Raw genomic sequence first — 17020 nt, 5'->3', positions numbered from 1 at the left:
TATAACTTAAAATGATATAATGTGTTCATCAGTTTTTATTGTGTGAAATAAAATATTATATGCTTTTTTTCATGTTCAGTAGCTAATATAAAAACTAAGGACCTATAAATCTTAATTTGTTTTAGTATTAAATAATTGAAGATAAACTTATATAAAACATTGAATAAAAGCTTAATGTAATATGACAAATAATCTAATGCATATAAAAATTTAAAAAAAAAAGATTTACAATGTTATTAACTTTAATTATATTGTAATTAAGTACTTATTGGATAATTTAAACATCTCATTTTGACTAGAATTGTGTGTACAAAGTAAAAAAAAAAAAAATAAAAAACAGATAATACAAAAAATTAAGGAACTTGCTATTATCACTATTTGAGTATTAAAGTAATAAATAATAATTGGAAAAATTTAAGGAAAATTACAATTATTGTTGCTACAAATATTTACAAATTGAGCAATGAGATTTGCTTTAAATACTGTACATAAGTTAATAATAAAAACATTCAAATCTTACATTATAATTTAATTTAAATCTAGCATAAATTAATAGTTTTTCATCATAATAAATAATAGTTATTATTAAATAGTCCTATGTCCAAACCATTGATAAAAAATAATATGCAAAAGTTTGACATAATGGTTTTTAGAAATTTAAGAAATAGTTCACAGTCTATTGAGTTTTTTCCTTTAACAATTTGTATATCTTGGCAGTCATACGATAATTAAACAAAGTTTTACATAATGTAACATAATTTAATAACATTACAAATGAAAGATAAAATATATGATGCCATTGAAAACTGATAACTAGTGCTATTATTAATACTATCATAAATGATACTTGCATAGAAGCTAATGTAAAAAATACTGTTTCTGAAGGATTACTGAAAATTCTCTAGAATATAAAAAATACATAAAAAAAGATTTTGAAAAACTTATTACAGTCTAAAACTCCAAAATAATATAATGTACTTACATAAAAAACTTTATCAGCATTTTTTCCTGGTTCAGCCACATTCGATACTCCTTCAGCCTTATACAAACACTGATTATGACGAACCAATGATCCTTGTTGCCATACCACTTCTTCTGACCATCTGCAACGTTCTATTAGTTAACAGCCAACACTAACATAAAAAATATTAATACGTACAAATGTATAGGCAGGTGAGGCCGATCTAATTTTACTCTCTTCCAACGACCCAAGTGCATTGCTGCTTTGTGTAAGTGATCAAAATACCTATGCATATTATAATTAATAACTAAAACTGAATTACTTTTATATTAAATATTATATTTAAATCTGTAAATAATATATTTTAAACAACATAGTTCTTTTTAAAAAAAAGGAGGGTAAGTGGGTACTGCTCTGCTGTACATTAGAAGTTAAGTGGCCCAACGTAATGTAATGTATCAAGATTGAATTCAATGATAAAAAGTAATTGTATTTTTACATTTTCAGATTTTTCAGTTATAATATAAACACTTATGAGGAAAATCATATTCATTTTATAAACTATATCTTTAAAAATTAAAGATTATAAAAATTGTTTGTAAATTTCAGTGATTTTGACAAGTATGAAAAAAAAAATTATATGGAATCTTGGATAAAATTTTAAAGAATTTTGACCAAGAAAATACATTTTTCTGCACATTTATAGAAAAAAAAAACTAAAAAAAATCTTGTAAATCTTGTAATAATTTATTTTCAAGTATTTTTATCTATAAAAATGAGATAAAAATTTGAATTTGAAATGACAATAACAAAACATTGTGTTATATTTATTAAATTTAATATTACTTATGAGGAATCTTCTATTAAGATTTATCAATAGAAATTAAAAATTTTATAATTTTTCAATTATAAAATAGTTTGTGAATTTTATGATTTTGACAGATTTTGTTAAGTTTTAATCTCCAACTGCTTGCTTAAAAAATAAACTAAAAATTTAAAAATGTTAACTATCAATAAGTTGCTCAAAAAGAATATTTTAAAAATTGTATCAATTTTAGAAAATAATAATGTAAACATTGTGAAAATTTCAAGTTTCAAAGGTTATATGTTTTAAAATTAAATTTAAATAAAGATATCAATTTTGTTGAAGATTTTAAAAATTTTTTGTTTGGTGTGAAAATTCCCATTTTTCTTTATTTATATTTTTGTTTTTCTGATAATTTTGAAAAGTATGAGAATTTTTTATAAGAACTAGGAGCCTAAGACACACAAATAAGAACAAACACAAATCATAGTCAAATTAGTACATTAATTTGCTGCAATTAGAATCAAAATATAATACAATTTGTATTCTAATAGTATAATTATTATATTATATAAATAATTCCTTACTTAACAGGATAATAATGAATACATAGCATCATGCCCATAGTCATCATAACAAAAGGAAAATGCATTAACACCCAATGTTCTTCATAGACAACATAAGTCTAAAATACACATACATATATATACATAGAATAAAATAAAAATAATTTTACTGAATAAAATAAAAGGGATAATTATCCAAACAATTAACAACATTTTAAAGTTATTTTTAAAAAGCATCAAACTTGTTTCAATAGAATCTGAAAAAATTTAAAAATACTTAATTGTATTATATAGATATAAGTTTATGCTTCAATCATTATGGATAATTTCCCCATAAAAAATTATGTTAAAAGTAAAACACAATATACTGATTTTTTTAAATAATGGATTAGTGGTTTCCATAATCGTTAATACAGTGAAATATTTATTTAAAGAATATAAACATACCTCAAAAATATAAATCTCTCTGTAAAAGACAACTGTTAATACTTCAATAGTCCAGCTAAAGAATTTGTATGGTTAATTTTCCCAATAGTGAACAGATCTTTTTTTTAAATTACCATTACATAGAGATCCACATTTGAAAAATCAGAAAATTATGAACTACTGTTTATTTAAAAACAATAAAATAACATACTTGTACAAATACTAGTGGTAAAAAACATGCATAATACGCTGAGAAAAAAGAAGAAAACAGTATTTGGGTTAGCCTATTGTTAAAATCATCTCTCATATTTTCCACTTCTGATCGAATTATTTTTGGGTTTGATGTACATATGTGCATATTTGTATATTGAACTGAAATTGTTAGAAGTTATGATAAAAAAGTTATAAAAATTATACTAATATTACAACACAAATGATTATAAAATAAAAATTGTTAATAAAAGGGTTGCCATTTGCAAGGCTGGCATTAACAATTTAAAAGTTAAAATGTTAAGTTAATTAACTCGTTACTTTTTTTTCAAGATTAACTTGTTAACTTCAAGTTAATTTTATTCAAAAGTATCTAAATTAGGTTAATTTTGAATAATGCAAGAATAATTCAGAATTTTAAGATTTATTTTAGAACAGTTTTTTGATAGCTAGTTGGTATTTTGATATCATTTTAAATTTTCCCAGTAATTTTCTTGAGCGTAAAGAAAAACTATCAAATAAACAATATTATGTGTCTAGAATTTTTATTTTGCAAATTAGAAAATTTTTACTTTAAACTAAGTTAAGTTAATTTTTTTAAAGTTAACAAAAAAAATATGAGTAACTTTTAACTTAACTTTATTATTTTAAAATAACTTAACTAAACGAGTTAAAAAAAAATCGTTAACTTGCAAAGCCTTGGCCGTTTGTAAAAAAAGAAGTGTTGATGTCAGTCTCCCAAAAAATGTCCAGGTTTAAGATAGAATTATCTTGAATTTAGTGTGCAAATGAAATTAGTAATGCATATGAAATTATATATAATGTTGTTTATTGAATATAAAATGTTGGGAATGTTACTTTCTTGGACACCACTATTTTTGACCATTTTTTCTTAGAAAAAAATATCGGCATAATCAGAATTTGGGATTCAAACTTAATTTTTAAGTTGTAGCTATTTTAAATTGTTTGCCTAGATTAAAAAATTTTAAATGTCTAATATGCTAAACATTTCAATGAAGTATAAAAACACTAAACTTTATAATCATGTTTTTATTTTTATTCGCCTTTTCAATTAATGGCAACCCTAGTTAATAAAAAATATTTGAGGTTAAATAAACTGTTAATTTAAAGCCACATAGTATAAATGTTTATAATAATTTAAAAACTTACTTAATGGTTTTCCATTGATAATTATTTCTTTTTCACTAATACACATCATGTCGAAAAATGGACATGCTTTAAAACCATAATAGCATAAATAACCAATTATCCTAAAATAAACCAATAGTTTTGTAATGAAAACAAATTAATTATAAAAAAATTGATTATTGACTCACGGCATAAATAAGTACATTATTATTAAATAATCATACTTTAAATAGAGATCAAATGCCAATAGGGCTAATAAAAGGAATAATGTGACTGAAACAAATAATCTGAAAAAATGTATGGTAAATAATATTATTTATATGAAAAACGTGTACTTCATATTTGAAATAAAGATAATCTTACCTAATGAACAGTCTTATAAATTTCCAATAATTTTGAGGACATAACATGTGGAAAACCCATGTTATTAAGCAATATATAAATCTTCGACAATGCATGGCCAGTATAAATATAACCACTTGATAATCAATTAAATGTATTTTCTGAAAACAAAAAAGAAAAATAATGTTGATTGTTATAAGATTTAAAAATGTAAAACTATTTATCAACTTTATTGAAATAATTTAGTAGTATTATTAGTATAAACTATTTTTATTTTATTAATGACAGACTACAAAAAAATTTATAGAAATTGAGACTGCTATATAAATAACAAGAAAAAATAATGAATAGATAATTTTTCAATTAGCTTTACCTATTATTATACTCAACTTAACTATAACTGCCAAAATGTATTATTCAATATTAAAACAACATTAGCCATTCTATGGTCCAAACTATCTTCTATTGAACATATTTTACACTTAGGTATTTAAGATAACATATCTTTTTAACAGGTCATTATAATTAAATATTAATTGAATATAATTTTATAAATGCAATAGATATAATACTTAATTTTAATAGTATCAATCAGTCCCAAATAGCGTTAGCAGTATTATCTGAAATTATAATTTGATTTTTTTTTTTCACTAAGCTTTTCTAAATATAATCCTAAATATTAATTTGTATAAATACAATTTATTATTTGTATAGAATAAAATTTAAATAATTTTTGTTTTTAATTTATAATATGGTGCCATTATGGTTGAAAAACAAAGATGCAACTTATGGTGTAATTTAGTGTAAAGTGACTAACAGTTAAATACATTTCTACTTTCTAAATTGGTTCTTATTTTGAATTGTTATATTAAAAACAATAGCATTTTGAAGTATAGGCTTTTTATTATAGCATTTAATTATTAATACACAATAAAATAATATGTACTTACAATTTGTTTATATTTAACCTAATAATAATTTCATAGTATTTAATTTAAAAATGTTGTATAGAAATATTATGTAGAAAATAAATATATTTAAATATTATATTAGTATATTATCTTACCCATAAAGTGTAATTTGAATTTGGTAACCACCAAACTGATCTATAAATGTTTAAATATTGCAAATATGTGGAAAATGATGCAAAAACAACCATTAATCCTTCAAATGTAATATTGCCATCATTGTACATGCGTGGGGATGTAACTCGTGGTAATGTGTCATCAGATTTCATCTAGCAAAATAAAACATTCATTATAATATACAAAATATGTAACTATTTTAAAAATTAATATAATGATCAGATTCCTACTGTAATTTAATACTTCAAAATATTATTAAGTACTTTAATGGTCCTTAAATGGCCAATTTAACTCAGCATTACATTAATCATTAATTTTAACTAATATAATGGATGTAAAATCTTTTTCTGATCTATATGTATACTAATTATAAACTATAAATAAGAGATGGGTAACTGGTAGCTTACATACTTTTTTTGTCTAAATTTTAAAATTAATTTATAGGATTATAGCGTTTTTCATTATTTTATTTTATTATATTTTTGAATATTAAAACATACTGTGAATACAAATAAATAAATACAAAAGGTAAATGTTAAATTTTATTAACTTTATTTGCTTTCTTTACGCCCTAACCTACTATACTTAAAAATTCTAAAAATCGGCCCTTTAGTAACTTTGAGTTACCTACCATTCCTGCTATAAATTATAATAATTCATTTTTCAATGAATGCAAGTATTTGGATAATAACATTTAACTTCGATAAATTTACATATGTAATTTGATCAGCAAGTTAATAGTTGAGATTAATTTGAAAAATGGGTGATTTTATTCATAAAACTACAAAAATTAGGTTTGTACTATTTTAAAATTCAATGACTTACTTTTTTTAAACAGTCTGCCAAAAAATTAAAAAATTCCATTGTTTCAGATATGTAGAGAAAAATTGTGTATCTTAGTTTGAAATTTTAATAGAAAATAAGTCAATAACTAATTTATTGATTTTTGTGGCGTTCTATAGAATATTATTTTAAAGAGCATTTTTCGATTCATGGATTCGACTAGTTTTAATGTGGTCTATAGTATAAGACATTATGACTTTTTATGACAGTTAAAATTTAGAACAATATTTTTTGTCATTCTTAAACATCTCTAAATACTAAATAGCAAATACGTGATGAGTGATGACTAAAAACTGAAATATTGATATGTTCAGTTCCGAACTACGGACTATGGTACAATTAATGTATAATAATAGTTAATAGTGAAAATACGATACACGTGATAATAATAATGATAAAAATTAAAAACTTTAAATCCTGGTATAGACCAAATTGACCATGAATGTGGTGGACAAGAGATAAAAAAAATTATCCGGTGATAAGAATACTGAAAGGCACATTTTTTTCAAATCTTTATGCGCTACGATTTATGCATCTAATATTCAGATTAATTGTTCCTGGATTCAACTATAACTGACTTCTATATAAAAAACTGTTTAATTTTTATTTTTTAATAATATTATAATAACACTGACAAATTTTTGTTGAAAAATTAACTCCCGGCTAGCCGATAGTTACTACTCAGAAGTCACTCTATAGGTATAATAATAGTGCGATTTCAAAGAATGAATATTTTTACTTCTTTATGTGCTCATAAGTACCGTCATTATAGTACATTAATAAAATATTACAGGTATTGCAAGTGTTATGGTTTATTATTTTTTTAATATGTTATTAGTATATTATTCATGTTATTCACAGATTAATAATATTATCTCATTTGTCTATATTTGTATTTGTGTAACTATTATTTTTTTTATTTGAAATTTATTTTGAATTTTTAGATATGGCAAACCAAAATTTAATTCTGTAGTTATGCAAAAGAGATTTAAAAAAGATGACAATTTATCGACTCTGTTTGTCCCAGTACCTGTAAAACCAAATCCAGATGATATAAATGTTGGTGCTGAACTTACTGGTAGATTAAATAAAGGCGATCTTTTAAAAGTACTAAATAGATTTTATCAGAAGCCTGAAATCAAACAGTTAGCTTTAGAGAACGGATTAGATAGTAAGATACTTTTTTACTTCCCTCATCTAACTATAACTATATAAAGATTTTTATATTTCTATAGGTCAAATTCAATTCACATTATAGTTATTATGTTTTAGATTATTTACAGCACCAAGCATATATAAGTTTTAGAAGATATTGTCTTGAAGCCAATACATTGCCTGTTGATCTCCATGTAGTCATTAGTGATATTTTACAAGGAGCTGGGCATGTTGATGATATACTTCCATATTTCTTGAGACATGCAAAACAAATGTTTCCACATCTTGAGTGTATGGATGATTTAAAGAAAATAAGCGATCTTCGATCACCTGCTAATTGGTTAGTATTAAACTTGGTTTTCTGAAACAGTTCTTTAAAATACTTCTATTTTATACAATTTTTTCAAATAGTTTGAATACAAAATTAATTAAAAATCCATCAGACATTTCTAAAAATGACTTTAAAATAGAAAATAAATAATGTGTTAAATATTGATATTGATGTCTATTTAAAACATAAATAATATTTGTATAGCCAGGCATTTGTCTAAAGTGTATTATAGTGTTTATATGATGTTATATTATGATAATTTTGTGTAGGTATCCAGAGGCAAGAGCTATTAATCGAAAAATTATATTTCATGCTGGTCCAACTAATAGTGGAAAAACGTATCATGCTTTAGAAAAATACTTGTCATCCAATTCTGGAGTGTATTGTGGTCCTTTGAAACTTTTAGCTACTGAAGTGTATCGTAAAGCAAATGAAAGAGTATGATAGCAACAAGATAATTTGTTTTGATTCATTTGATAATTAAACTTTTGATAGTTTTTACTACAATTTTTTTATTTTATATTTTTTTTATATATAATTATAATTATCTTAGGGTACACCTTGCGATTTGGTTACGGGTGAAGAAAGAAAATTTGCTGATGAAAAAAATGAAGCTTCTAAACATGTGTCTTGCACTGTTGAAATGGCAAATGTAAACACACCCTGTATGTTAACTATGTATTATTTTTATTACAAAAAATAATAATAATTATAATGATAGATTCTAAAGATTTTTTCTTCATTTCAGATGATATTGCAGTAATTGATGAAATACAAATGATGAAAGATCCTAGTCGTGGTTGGGCTTGGACAAGAGCTTTGCTTGGTTTAGTAGCGAATGAAATTCATATTTGTGGTGAAGAAGGTACTGTCGATTTAGTTAAAGGTTTAATGATAACAACTGGTGAAGATGTTCAGGTATTGTATTAAAAAAAATAGTTTTGTATTCATGTTAATCTTGATTTTTTGTAAGGTTTGTAGGTATAAACGCCTTACTGAATTAACTATCGAAAATTCAGCAATTTGTACTTTGGATAATATTATGCCAGGTGATTGTATTGTCTGCTTCAGTAAAAATGATGTGTACACGGTAATTAAATATATTAAATTAAGACATTAAGTACAATATTGAAAGAGTTACTTTAAAAAATATATATTTATTTAGGTAAGTCGAGGGATAGAATCTAGAGGTATTGAGGTAGCAGTTATATATGGTGGTTTACCGCCTAATACAAAATTGGCCCAAGCACAAAAGTTTAATGACCCTAAAAATTCTTGCAATGTTCTTGTTGCTACTGATGCTATTGGAATGGGGTTAAACTTGTAAGTTGTACAATTATTTTTTGAACAATTATCAGTTGCTGAAACATATAAGTTTTATATTTTTAGGAGTATTAGAAGAGTTATATTTTATTCTTTAATAAAACCGACTTTAAATGAAAAAGGTGAAAAAGAAATGGATACTATTTCAGTCTCACAAGCACTTCAAATAGCAGGACGAGCTGGACGTTATGGAACACAATATGAAAAAGTGAATAGAAGACTTAAAATTTCAGAAATATTCACTATATATCAACTATTTTAAATTTCAAAACATTATGTATTATTTAAGGGTTGTGTAACAACATTTAAACCTCAAGACTTACCTACATTAAAAAATATATTATCAGAAAAACCTGAACCCATACTTAAGGCAGGACTTCATCCAACTGCTGATCAGATAGAATTATATGCATACCATTTGCCAAATTCTACGTTGTCCAATCTTGTGGTTAGTGAAATAAAATTATAATTTCAATATGTTTATGCAATTAATTTTATAATTTAATTTTTTGTATTAGGATATTTTTATTTCATTATCTACAGTCGACGATTCATTATATTTTATGTGCAATATTGAAGATTTTAAATTTCTTGCTGATATGATACAGCATGTACCATTACCACTAAGAGCAAGATATGTTTTTTGTTGTGCCCCCATCAATAGAAAAATGCCATTTGTTTGCACCATGTTTCTTAAGGTATGTGTTATGGTCAAATTATAAAGTTGTTACTAATGTATAAATAATTTTAATTAGAGTTAAAATATATATATTTAATGCAATTTTAAACATTTTTTAATAACAGTATGCAAGACAATATAGTAAAAATGAATCTATTACTTTTGATTGGTTATGCAAACATATTGGATGGCCTTTCACTATTCCAAAAACTATTATTGATTTAGTACATTTAGAAGCAGTGTTTGATGTTTTGGACTTATACTTATGGTTTAGGTTTGTATTGTTTTTTAATTTAACTTTAAAGATAAATTATTATTTTATTGTTATAGTTATTTTATACACTCTATATTTTATAGTTATAGGTTTTCTGATCTATTTCTTGAAGCGAACTTAGTGAGAGACATGCAATCAGAATTAGATGATATTATTGAACAAGGTGTAGTTCAAATTACTAGACTGTTAAAAAATTCTGAATCATCTAGTCCAAGCAGTGATTCAATTGAAGAAGAATTTAATGTTGCAAGACACAAACATAATTATTTAAGAGGTATATCTTAAAATGATTAAATAGAAGTGATTAATAATTACTTATATAAATGTATGTAGGATCAGATCAAAGAAATTTCAATAAAAATCAAATAGGAAAGGGAAGGCTAACAGAAAGACTTTTAGCTCAAGGATTATTGACTCCCAATATGCTAGATGAGTTACAAAAAGAATGGGATAAAGTAAGTAGATATATTTTGGTATTTGCTTAATTGTTTAGTATGACTATAATTTTTCTGACTAAAGAAGGGACACTTTCTAAAATAATCACTGATACCTATAAAATAAAGTTATGTCCTTTCTTTCATTACTATAAAATATTTCCTGTTAATTATAAAAAAAATTGATCTAGACTTAAAATAAAATGTGGAAAAGAAACCTTAACTTAAATTTGTGAGGTTTTATTGTTGAATCAATTTTATCTTCTTCATGTGTTTCATGACAAAATTCTAAATTATCTGTCAATCTATGTTACTTGTTTATTTATGTATAATTAGATTGTAATTATGTTTTAATAATACAAAATATTGTATAATTGATTATTGAATAATTATAGTATTTAACGCCCAATAGTCAATGCCCAATGGTATTAATTGTATAATTAAAAACATGGACTGTAGATAATAAAATATTTATTTTTATTGAACAAATTAAAATAAATTAGTATTTTAATTTTCATGAATATACGATAAAGTAGAACAATCCCATTTATATTGATATGTTTGGTATTTTTGTTTGATGTGGTAAGATATAAAAAGTTATGAGTGTTTTGTTTTTGAACATATAAGTGATAATAATAATAAAAAAATAATATTTTTAGAGTAAAAACAAAAATGAAGATAATATTGAAAGTGATGCTGATAATGACGATGACCCACCCCCACAACCTAATCACCCGAATAATAAAAGATCCAGGAGAAGAAGGAGAAAATATTAGATAATACATTAATATTATGTAATATATTGTTTTTATATTAATATATATATTATAATATGTATGTTATAGTAATTTATACTTTGTATTTTTTTTTTATCTCATAAAAATATAGAACTGTTGTAATAGTGTTAAAATTATAAAATATTGATCAGTTGCAGAAGTAAAAAAAAAAAATGAACTGTATAATAAATAAATGTGTTTAAATGCAAAACTCCAGTAGATTTTTTTTTACAATTATCTTGTAAATAGACAAAACATTTCATATTCATTAAGATCAATTTAAGATATGAAGTTAATAGAATAATGGAAGTAGGATAATAGGTTTATTATAATAAATAAATAAATTTGTAAATATTCTTTTGGGTCAAGTGTAGGCAATGATGTTTGTATATTTTATAGGTATTATTATTATTATTATTTTTTATTACCTACTTTATACATTTTTAATACCTACTTGTTTTGTGTAGTTAGTGCTGAGTATGCACTGATTTTTGTTATACTTGATTTAAAGTATAGTAATAAAGTTCCTCTCTGTCTTGTGTGTAAGAAAAAACAGATATGCAAGTAATAACCTAAAAAAATAGTGAATACAACAAGAAAATATATCTAAAGTATTACTGATTAGTACAATTTTCTGGAAAATCAATGCATTCTTAAAGTTAATAAACAGACAAAATGTGAATATTTTATATGAGAATTCTTAATAAATTCTTATTCAAACCAATGAGTATCCTTTTATGTATTTAAGCATTTTAAGCTATTAGGATATTCAATTAATTTGTATTGTATTGAGACCTTCAAGTATCGCGCAATCTGATGCATTAACTGAGATTAGTGTCGTCTCCTAATGCTCAACATTTTATGTATATGAAATATGAGCATATTAATATTACAGCTTTAACTAAATATTTGCGGTTACTATGTACTGTATGTCTGTATTACTGTAATTAATGTTTATTTTTGGCTTTGGTTAATAACCAAATCGTTTGGTTGTGGCCATGGTATACTAACGGGTAAAGGGATACCCCCCCTCCCAAAAAAAAAAATCAGGTCTAAGTACGCTATTGAATTAGAGTTTAGACAATATTTAGACAAATTGATTATATTATGTCATATCCTTGAAAATATTATTCTCTATCATTTTTGTGTAATTGGGGATTTTATTCTAAAATTACTCAAAAATGTAAAAAATGATCTTGCGTTAATTACATTTGTCTATGTTACGCATGAGCCAGAAAAAGAAAACAAACAGTACATTGACATACTCTTAGGGTATTTGGACTTTTCTCCCTTGGACTGAGACATTTTTGAAAAATGATTTCCCCCCTGAATCAATATATATATATTTTTACATTTACACATAACAATAGGTTGGAAAATAGGTTCTATAGTTTTATCCAAAATATACGGGCATCTACCTATCGATTATCATTCGCGTTCCATATGGAATGTGTTTGAGACTAAAGCTGATATACATAGGTAAAACAAACAATATTTCGGAAATAAATCAATATTAGTGCGAATTAATCATCTAAATATTTATCTAAATATTTGGCTTTTTATTGAAACTACAGATTAGCCATGAGCCCATGAGCAACTCAAATAGTCAAATGCATTTAAAAATTTTAAATGACAGAGCAGGAGGTTTTTGTAATAATTTGGGTAATGGTCTCGGATTAAAAAAGTTGTACAAAAGATATTTTAAATTTTTTAATTTTCTTGAGCTATCTTACTAGAATAAAAAATATTAGTTAGGTTTTTTTTGATTTGTATTATTTAATTTTACATTTTAATATCAAAGATGTATTTATTTGCATTTGTGATTTGTATGTACTACCTACCCGTTTTTAAATTTTTAATATTTATATATATTAATGCATTTTGTATTGGCATTAGTGTTATCATAACGAATTATTAAATTTTATTTATATATTATATAATTATAATTGATGTAATAAAATTAATATATATAATTAATTTGACCATTTATTGATTTGCATTGTATATTATTGTTTAACATTTTTTACTTTTATTTTTTGTCCAGGGGAAAATATATTCCGTTAGGGGGGAAACGTCCATTGAATCTGCTTGGTTTGCTAGTGCTGCTGGTGGGAATGCGTGGGGGGGGGGACGTTCAAAATTTGTTCTTAAACTAGAGAATAATTTATTCTACGCTTAAACCACAGAATTACAGTCTTAGAAAACTGCCGTGGTCCGTGGTCCGTGGCTTAAACCGTCAATTTGATAATATTATCACAAAATAAAATTTATTTTGTGATAGTATAGTGACACTAACATCATGTTGATAATATTCACATATTAAATTATTATTAACCGTTATTATCATTAAAAGAGATAACTGTACTTTATACTTATTTATTATTTTTTTCTGAAATATTGTATTTTTCATTTTTGTTTCAATTTCGTTTATTTTTGTTTTAACTTAATTTTGTTTAGTGGTCCATCTAATTTTTAATTAAGAAATCACAGATCGAGATTATAAATATTGTAGGTAAGGGAAACCCTATATTTAAATATTATTTATTATTAATTGAATGTACCAAATAGTCTGATTACATCCATTGTACGTTGTACGGACTGCGTAGGTAGACGTAGTAATATTAAATTACCACCGTTCTATTCATGAATGTAATTAAAATGTTCACCTTTTATTTTATTTTTGATTTGTGAATTTAGTTGATAATTATTGAGGTACAATAGTTTTTTGAATATATTTTTACACATCTATTAGAATCATGATTTTAAACACTAGTAATAGTTTCTTGGCACTGACAAACTGATTCTGTTACAGTTTAATATTAATTGTAATATGATATTCTTATTACATCAGTGTGTTTTATTATTATGGTATTAGTGTTTATTGTATGATTGTTTGATATTATGTTTATTTTGTTTATAATGTAATAGGTTTTTCAAAGTATCTTAATGACATTTGTGATTGTCATGTTAAATACTTAGCAATGTTATTTTAAAACTTATTTATCTAGCTACTAGTAATACATTTGTGGATAAAAAAAATGTGTTTGGTACTGTAACAATTTATAGGTTACTGATTATCCAGTAGTTGGATTTGGTTTTCCAAGTAGAGACTATCAATCAACTTTACATTTTTTGCAGTGACGCCAAACCTTATGTCCAAGTGTTGCGCTAGCACTCGTGTGGTGGTTCTCATAACCTTATTTTTAATGTCGTACTTAATGATAATACCTAGTGTCCAAATAAAGGATTTTTTGAATTCAAACTATCATAAATACATGAATACATTACACTTATGTAAATGGCTAATTTTCCAAAAGCAATACCATATAATCCAAGGTAGCTATAGTTAGTAAATATATGAAGGTGTTATATATGTGGGTCTATAAAACAAATTTAGGTGGTGGGTGTCTATATAAAAATGTATAATTTCGCCATACAATTTGAAATGAACCTCGGCGTCACTGAATTTTTTGTATAATATTATTATAATATCAATTTACCATAGGTGCAATTACCTACCTTATAGATATAGAATCATAATAATTTCACATATTAATACATTTAATTGATCAATTTGTGCTCCATTATTCCTTTTATCTTTGATATTACCCTTAATAGTAGGATTACTCAGATTATGGCGTACTGTATTATTCTATTACTCTTTTACATAATTTGAATTTATGTTTATATTGCTATATCTTGTTCAATCATTTCAGTTTAAAGAACATAAGCCATACGTTTCTAGAACCTATAAAATATAACTTAAAATTATTTATTTTTATCAGTCCTAAATTTGGGTTTGCTAGTAGAAATGTTGACAGCTATTTTATTTCTAAGAATGAAGGAGGTATGTTGCAATACATTAATTTTAAAATTATTACTTTTAAATAAGTAGGTAGATATTTAATTCACTATTTAACATTTTAAAACTTTTTTTATCTATTACTATCTTGATCTAACATAAGTCATAAGTTTATATAGATCAAAATATCACATAGATAATTTATAGCACATACCAAATTTTAATATACAATAATATAATATATTTTTAGTGCTGATTTTATGATTTTTTTGTATTATTATTATTACTAAGCAATCTCTTCTCATTAGCTAATACAATTTAAAACTCTTTGATTTTTAATTTACTAATTATAAAATAATTCAGTTGTATGTCTTTTGGCTTGGAATGTTCTATCAAAATGTAGGTATTAATTTATCAATCATTTCTTTTCCTAATCTTATATGTCATTATTTTTATTCGTACAATAATTTTTTAAATTCCTAATCATCCCTAATTGTTTAAAGAAAAACTACAGAAATTTAAAATAATATTAATTTATTATTAAACAAAATTGTGTACACTGGGCGTATAGTTTTAAAATGTAATTGAGAAATGTTGGTAAATCATTTTAATTAAATATAATAATAATCAATATACAAGAGCCAATCTTCGTGTTCAGGAAGTGCAAATATTTCTGGGAATTTTAACTCTTTCCCCCATAAAAATTATCATTATTATTATATATATTGTATTATACTACATATTGAATTTAGTAATTAAATGCTAAAAACTACAAACTGTCTGGTAACTATCATATATTATTCAGAATGACTCGCTCTGCTCAGAATCTAAAAGCTTTATGTGTAAAGAACTATTTTTTTAAATAATCTTAAAATTATTTTTAATATTGAAAAATTTTTTATTCTGTGTCAACAATAATTACGTTTGACAAACAGTATTACAGCTGGTGTCATTTTTCTGATTGGTAAAACATAACAAATAATAAAAATAGAAGTACGACCAGGCAAAATATATAATATTTGATTTTATACTTTTAGAATGAATTTTAATTACATTTTTATCCATTTTTATATAAAGATAACTTAAAAGTGTAAAAATTTCAAAAAATGCAAAATTAAAATTACATTTTTTAATTCCTTGATAAATGAGATGAACTTTGTACACGGAAAGAAAGAAATGCAATTTGCAATCTAATCCGTACCTTAGTATAAAGAACAATATTATATTACATTTTCTATAAGATCCGAGATAAAAATCATTAAAATTTAAAATGTATAAATTAATCAAAATTTGTTCACCTATTACCTATCGATAATATATTTGATATATTGAGTGATTTGGTGTAGTAAATAAGGGTAACCTTGAGTTGAGTCCCAAATTTCAAAAATAGTATAAATTAGTTCAATCTTTTAGCGTTATCTTGAAGACACCATGTGGAGGTTGGCTAGAAAGTTATTTATTTTGCTACATAAAGGTAACAGTCAGCTGCTGTATAAAAATTATTAAAATATAAAATTATTATTCAATTAACAATTGGTTTTTTTTGTTTTTTTTGTTACCTTTTTGTATGTATACAATTATTATAAAATTAGCTTAAAATGTTTTTTTATTATTTTTATCGTTAATATTTCATTTATAATATAGTTTAAATTAGGGAAGAAATTTAAAACACATATCTTTCACAAAACTTAACGGGGTCAGTTCTCCATTGACAAAACCATTTTTTCTTTTAAAAATTATTCTTTTTTCTGCTGTTTTTTGCTTTGCTTTATTGCTGAGCAGTGAGCTCCAACAACTGACTACTAGCTATAGCTATAAGTTATAACTATAGTTTCGATATGTTATCGGACGACAACTAC

At 24.1% G+C, this 17020-nt stretch overlaps 3 protein-coding genes across 5 annotated transcripts in view; 2 read left to right on the top strand and 1 right to left on the bottom strand.

The window, feature by feature from the left end:
* Nucleotides 1-17: 17 nt before the first annotated feature.
* On the bottom strand, nt 18-6754 carry LOC132917023 (transmembrane protein 39A). Its single transcript, XM_060977528.1, has 10 exons — nt 6370-6754; nt 5526-5696; nt 4481-4620; nt 4306-4404; nt 4139-4239; nt 2970-3130; nt 2354-2451; nt 1160-1246; nt 983-1103; nt 18-901 (listed from the first exon to the last, which is right to left on the bottom strand). Exons 1-10 carry the CDS (start codon nt 6406-6408, stop codon nt 677-679), a joined length of 1242 nt encoding a protein of 413 aa, XP_060833511.1. The 5' UTR covers nt 6409-6754; the 3' UTR covers nt 18-676.
* Nucleotides 6755-6877: 123 nt separating this feature from the next.
* LOC132917504 (ATP-dependent RNA helicase SUV3 homolog, mitochondrial) lies at nt 6878-11570 on the top strand. 2 transcript variants are annotated; one of them, XM_060978269.1, is made up of 15 exons: nt 6878-7180; nt 7332-7558; nt 7660-7882; nt 8143-8311; nt 8427-8538; nt 8622-8791; nt 8847-8963; nt 9039-9196; nt 9263-9404; nt 9486-9644; nt 9715-9894; nt 10001-10149; nt 10233-10423; nt 10483-10604; nt 11243-11570. In XM_060978269.1, exons 1-15 carry the CDS (start codon nt 7113-7115, stop codon nt 11357-11359), a joined length of 2304 nt encoding a protein of 767 aa, XP_060834252.1. In that variant the 5' UTR covers nt 6878-7112; the 3' UTR covers nt 11360-11570. The 2 variants fall into 2 exon arrangements, with proteins under 2 accessions (XP_060834252.1, XP_060834253.1); XM_060978270.1 differs by lacking the exon at nt 6878-7180 and having other exon boundaries at nt 7423-7558; nt 7646-7882.
* A 2163-nt stretch (nt 11571-13733) lies between these two features.
* Nucleotides 13734-17020, top strand: part of LOC132918512 (CAP-Gly domain-containing linker protein 1-like) — a 32127-nt gene continuing 28840 nt past the window's right edge. Inside the window, exon 1 of one of the 2 annotated variants that reach the window (XM_060979770.1) lies at nt 13734-13871. The gene's annotated coding sequence lies outside the window, so the exon portion shown is untranslated. The remainder of the gene's footprint in view (nt 13872-17020) is intronic. The other variant, XM_060979768.1, reaches the window with a different exon arrangement.

The sequence above is a fragment of the Rhopalosiphum padi genome, chromosome 1, assembly GCF_020882245.1.
Source record: "Rhopalosiphum padi isolate XX-2018 chromosome 1, ASM2088224v1, whole genome shotgun sequence".
Taxonomy (NCBI): Eukaryota; Metazoa; Arthropoda; class Insecta; order Hemiptera; family Aphididae; genus Rhopalosiphum; species Rhopalosiphum padi.
This window is presented reverse-complemented; position numbering and strand designations above follow the sequence as displayed.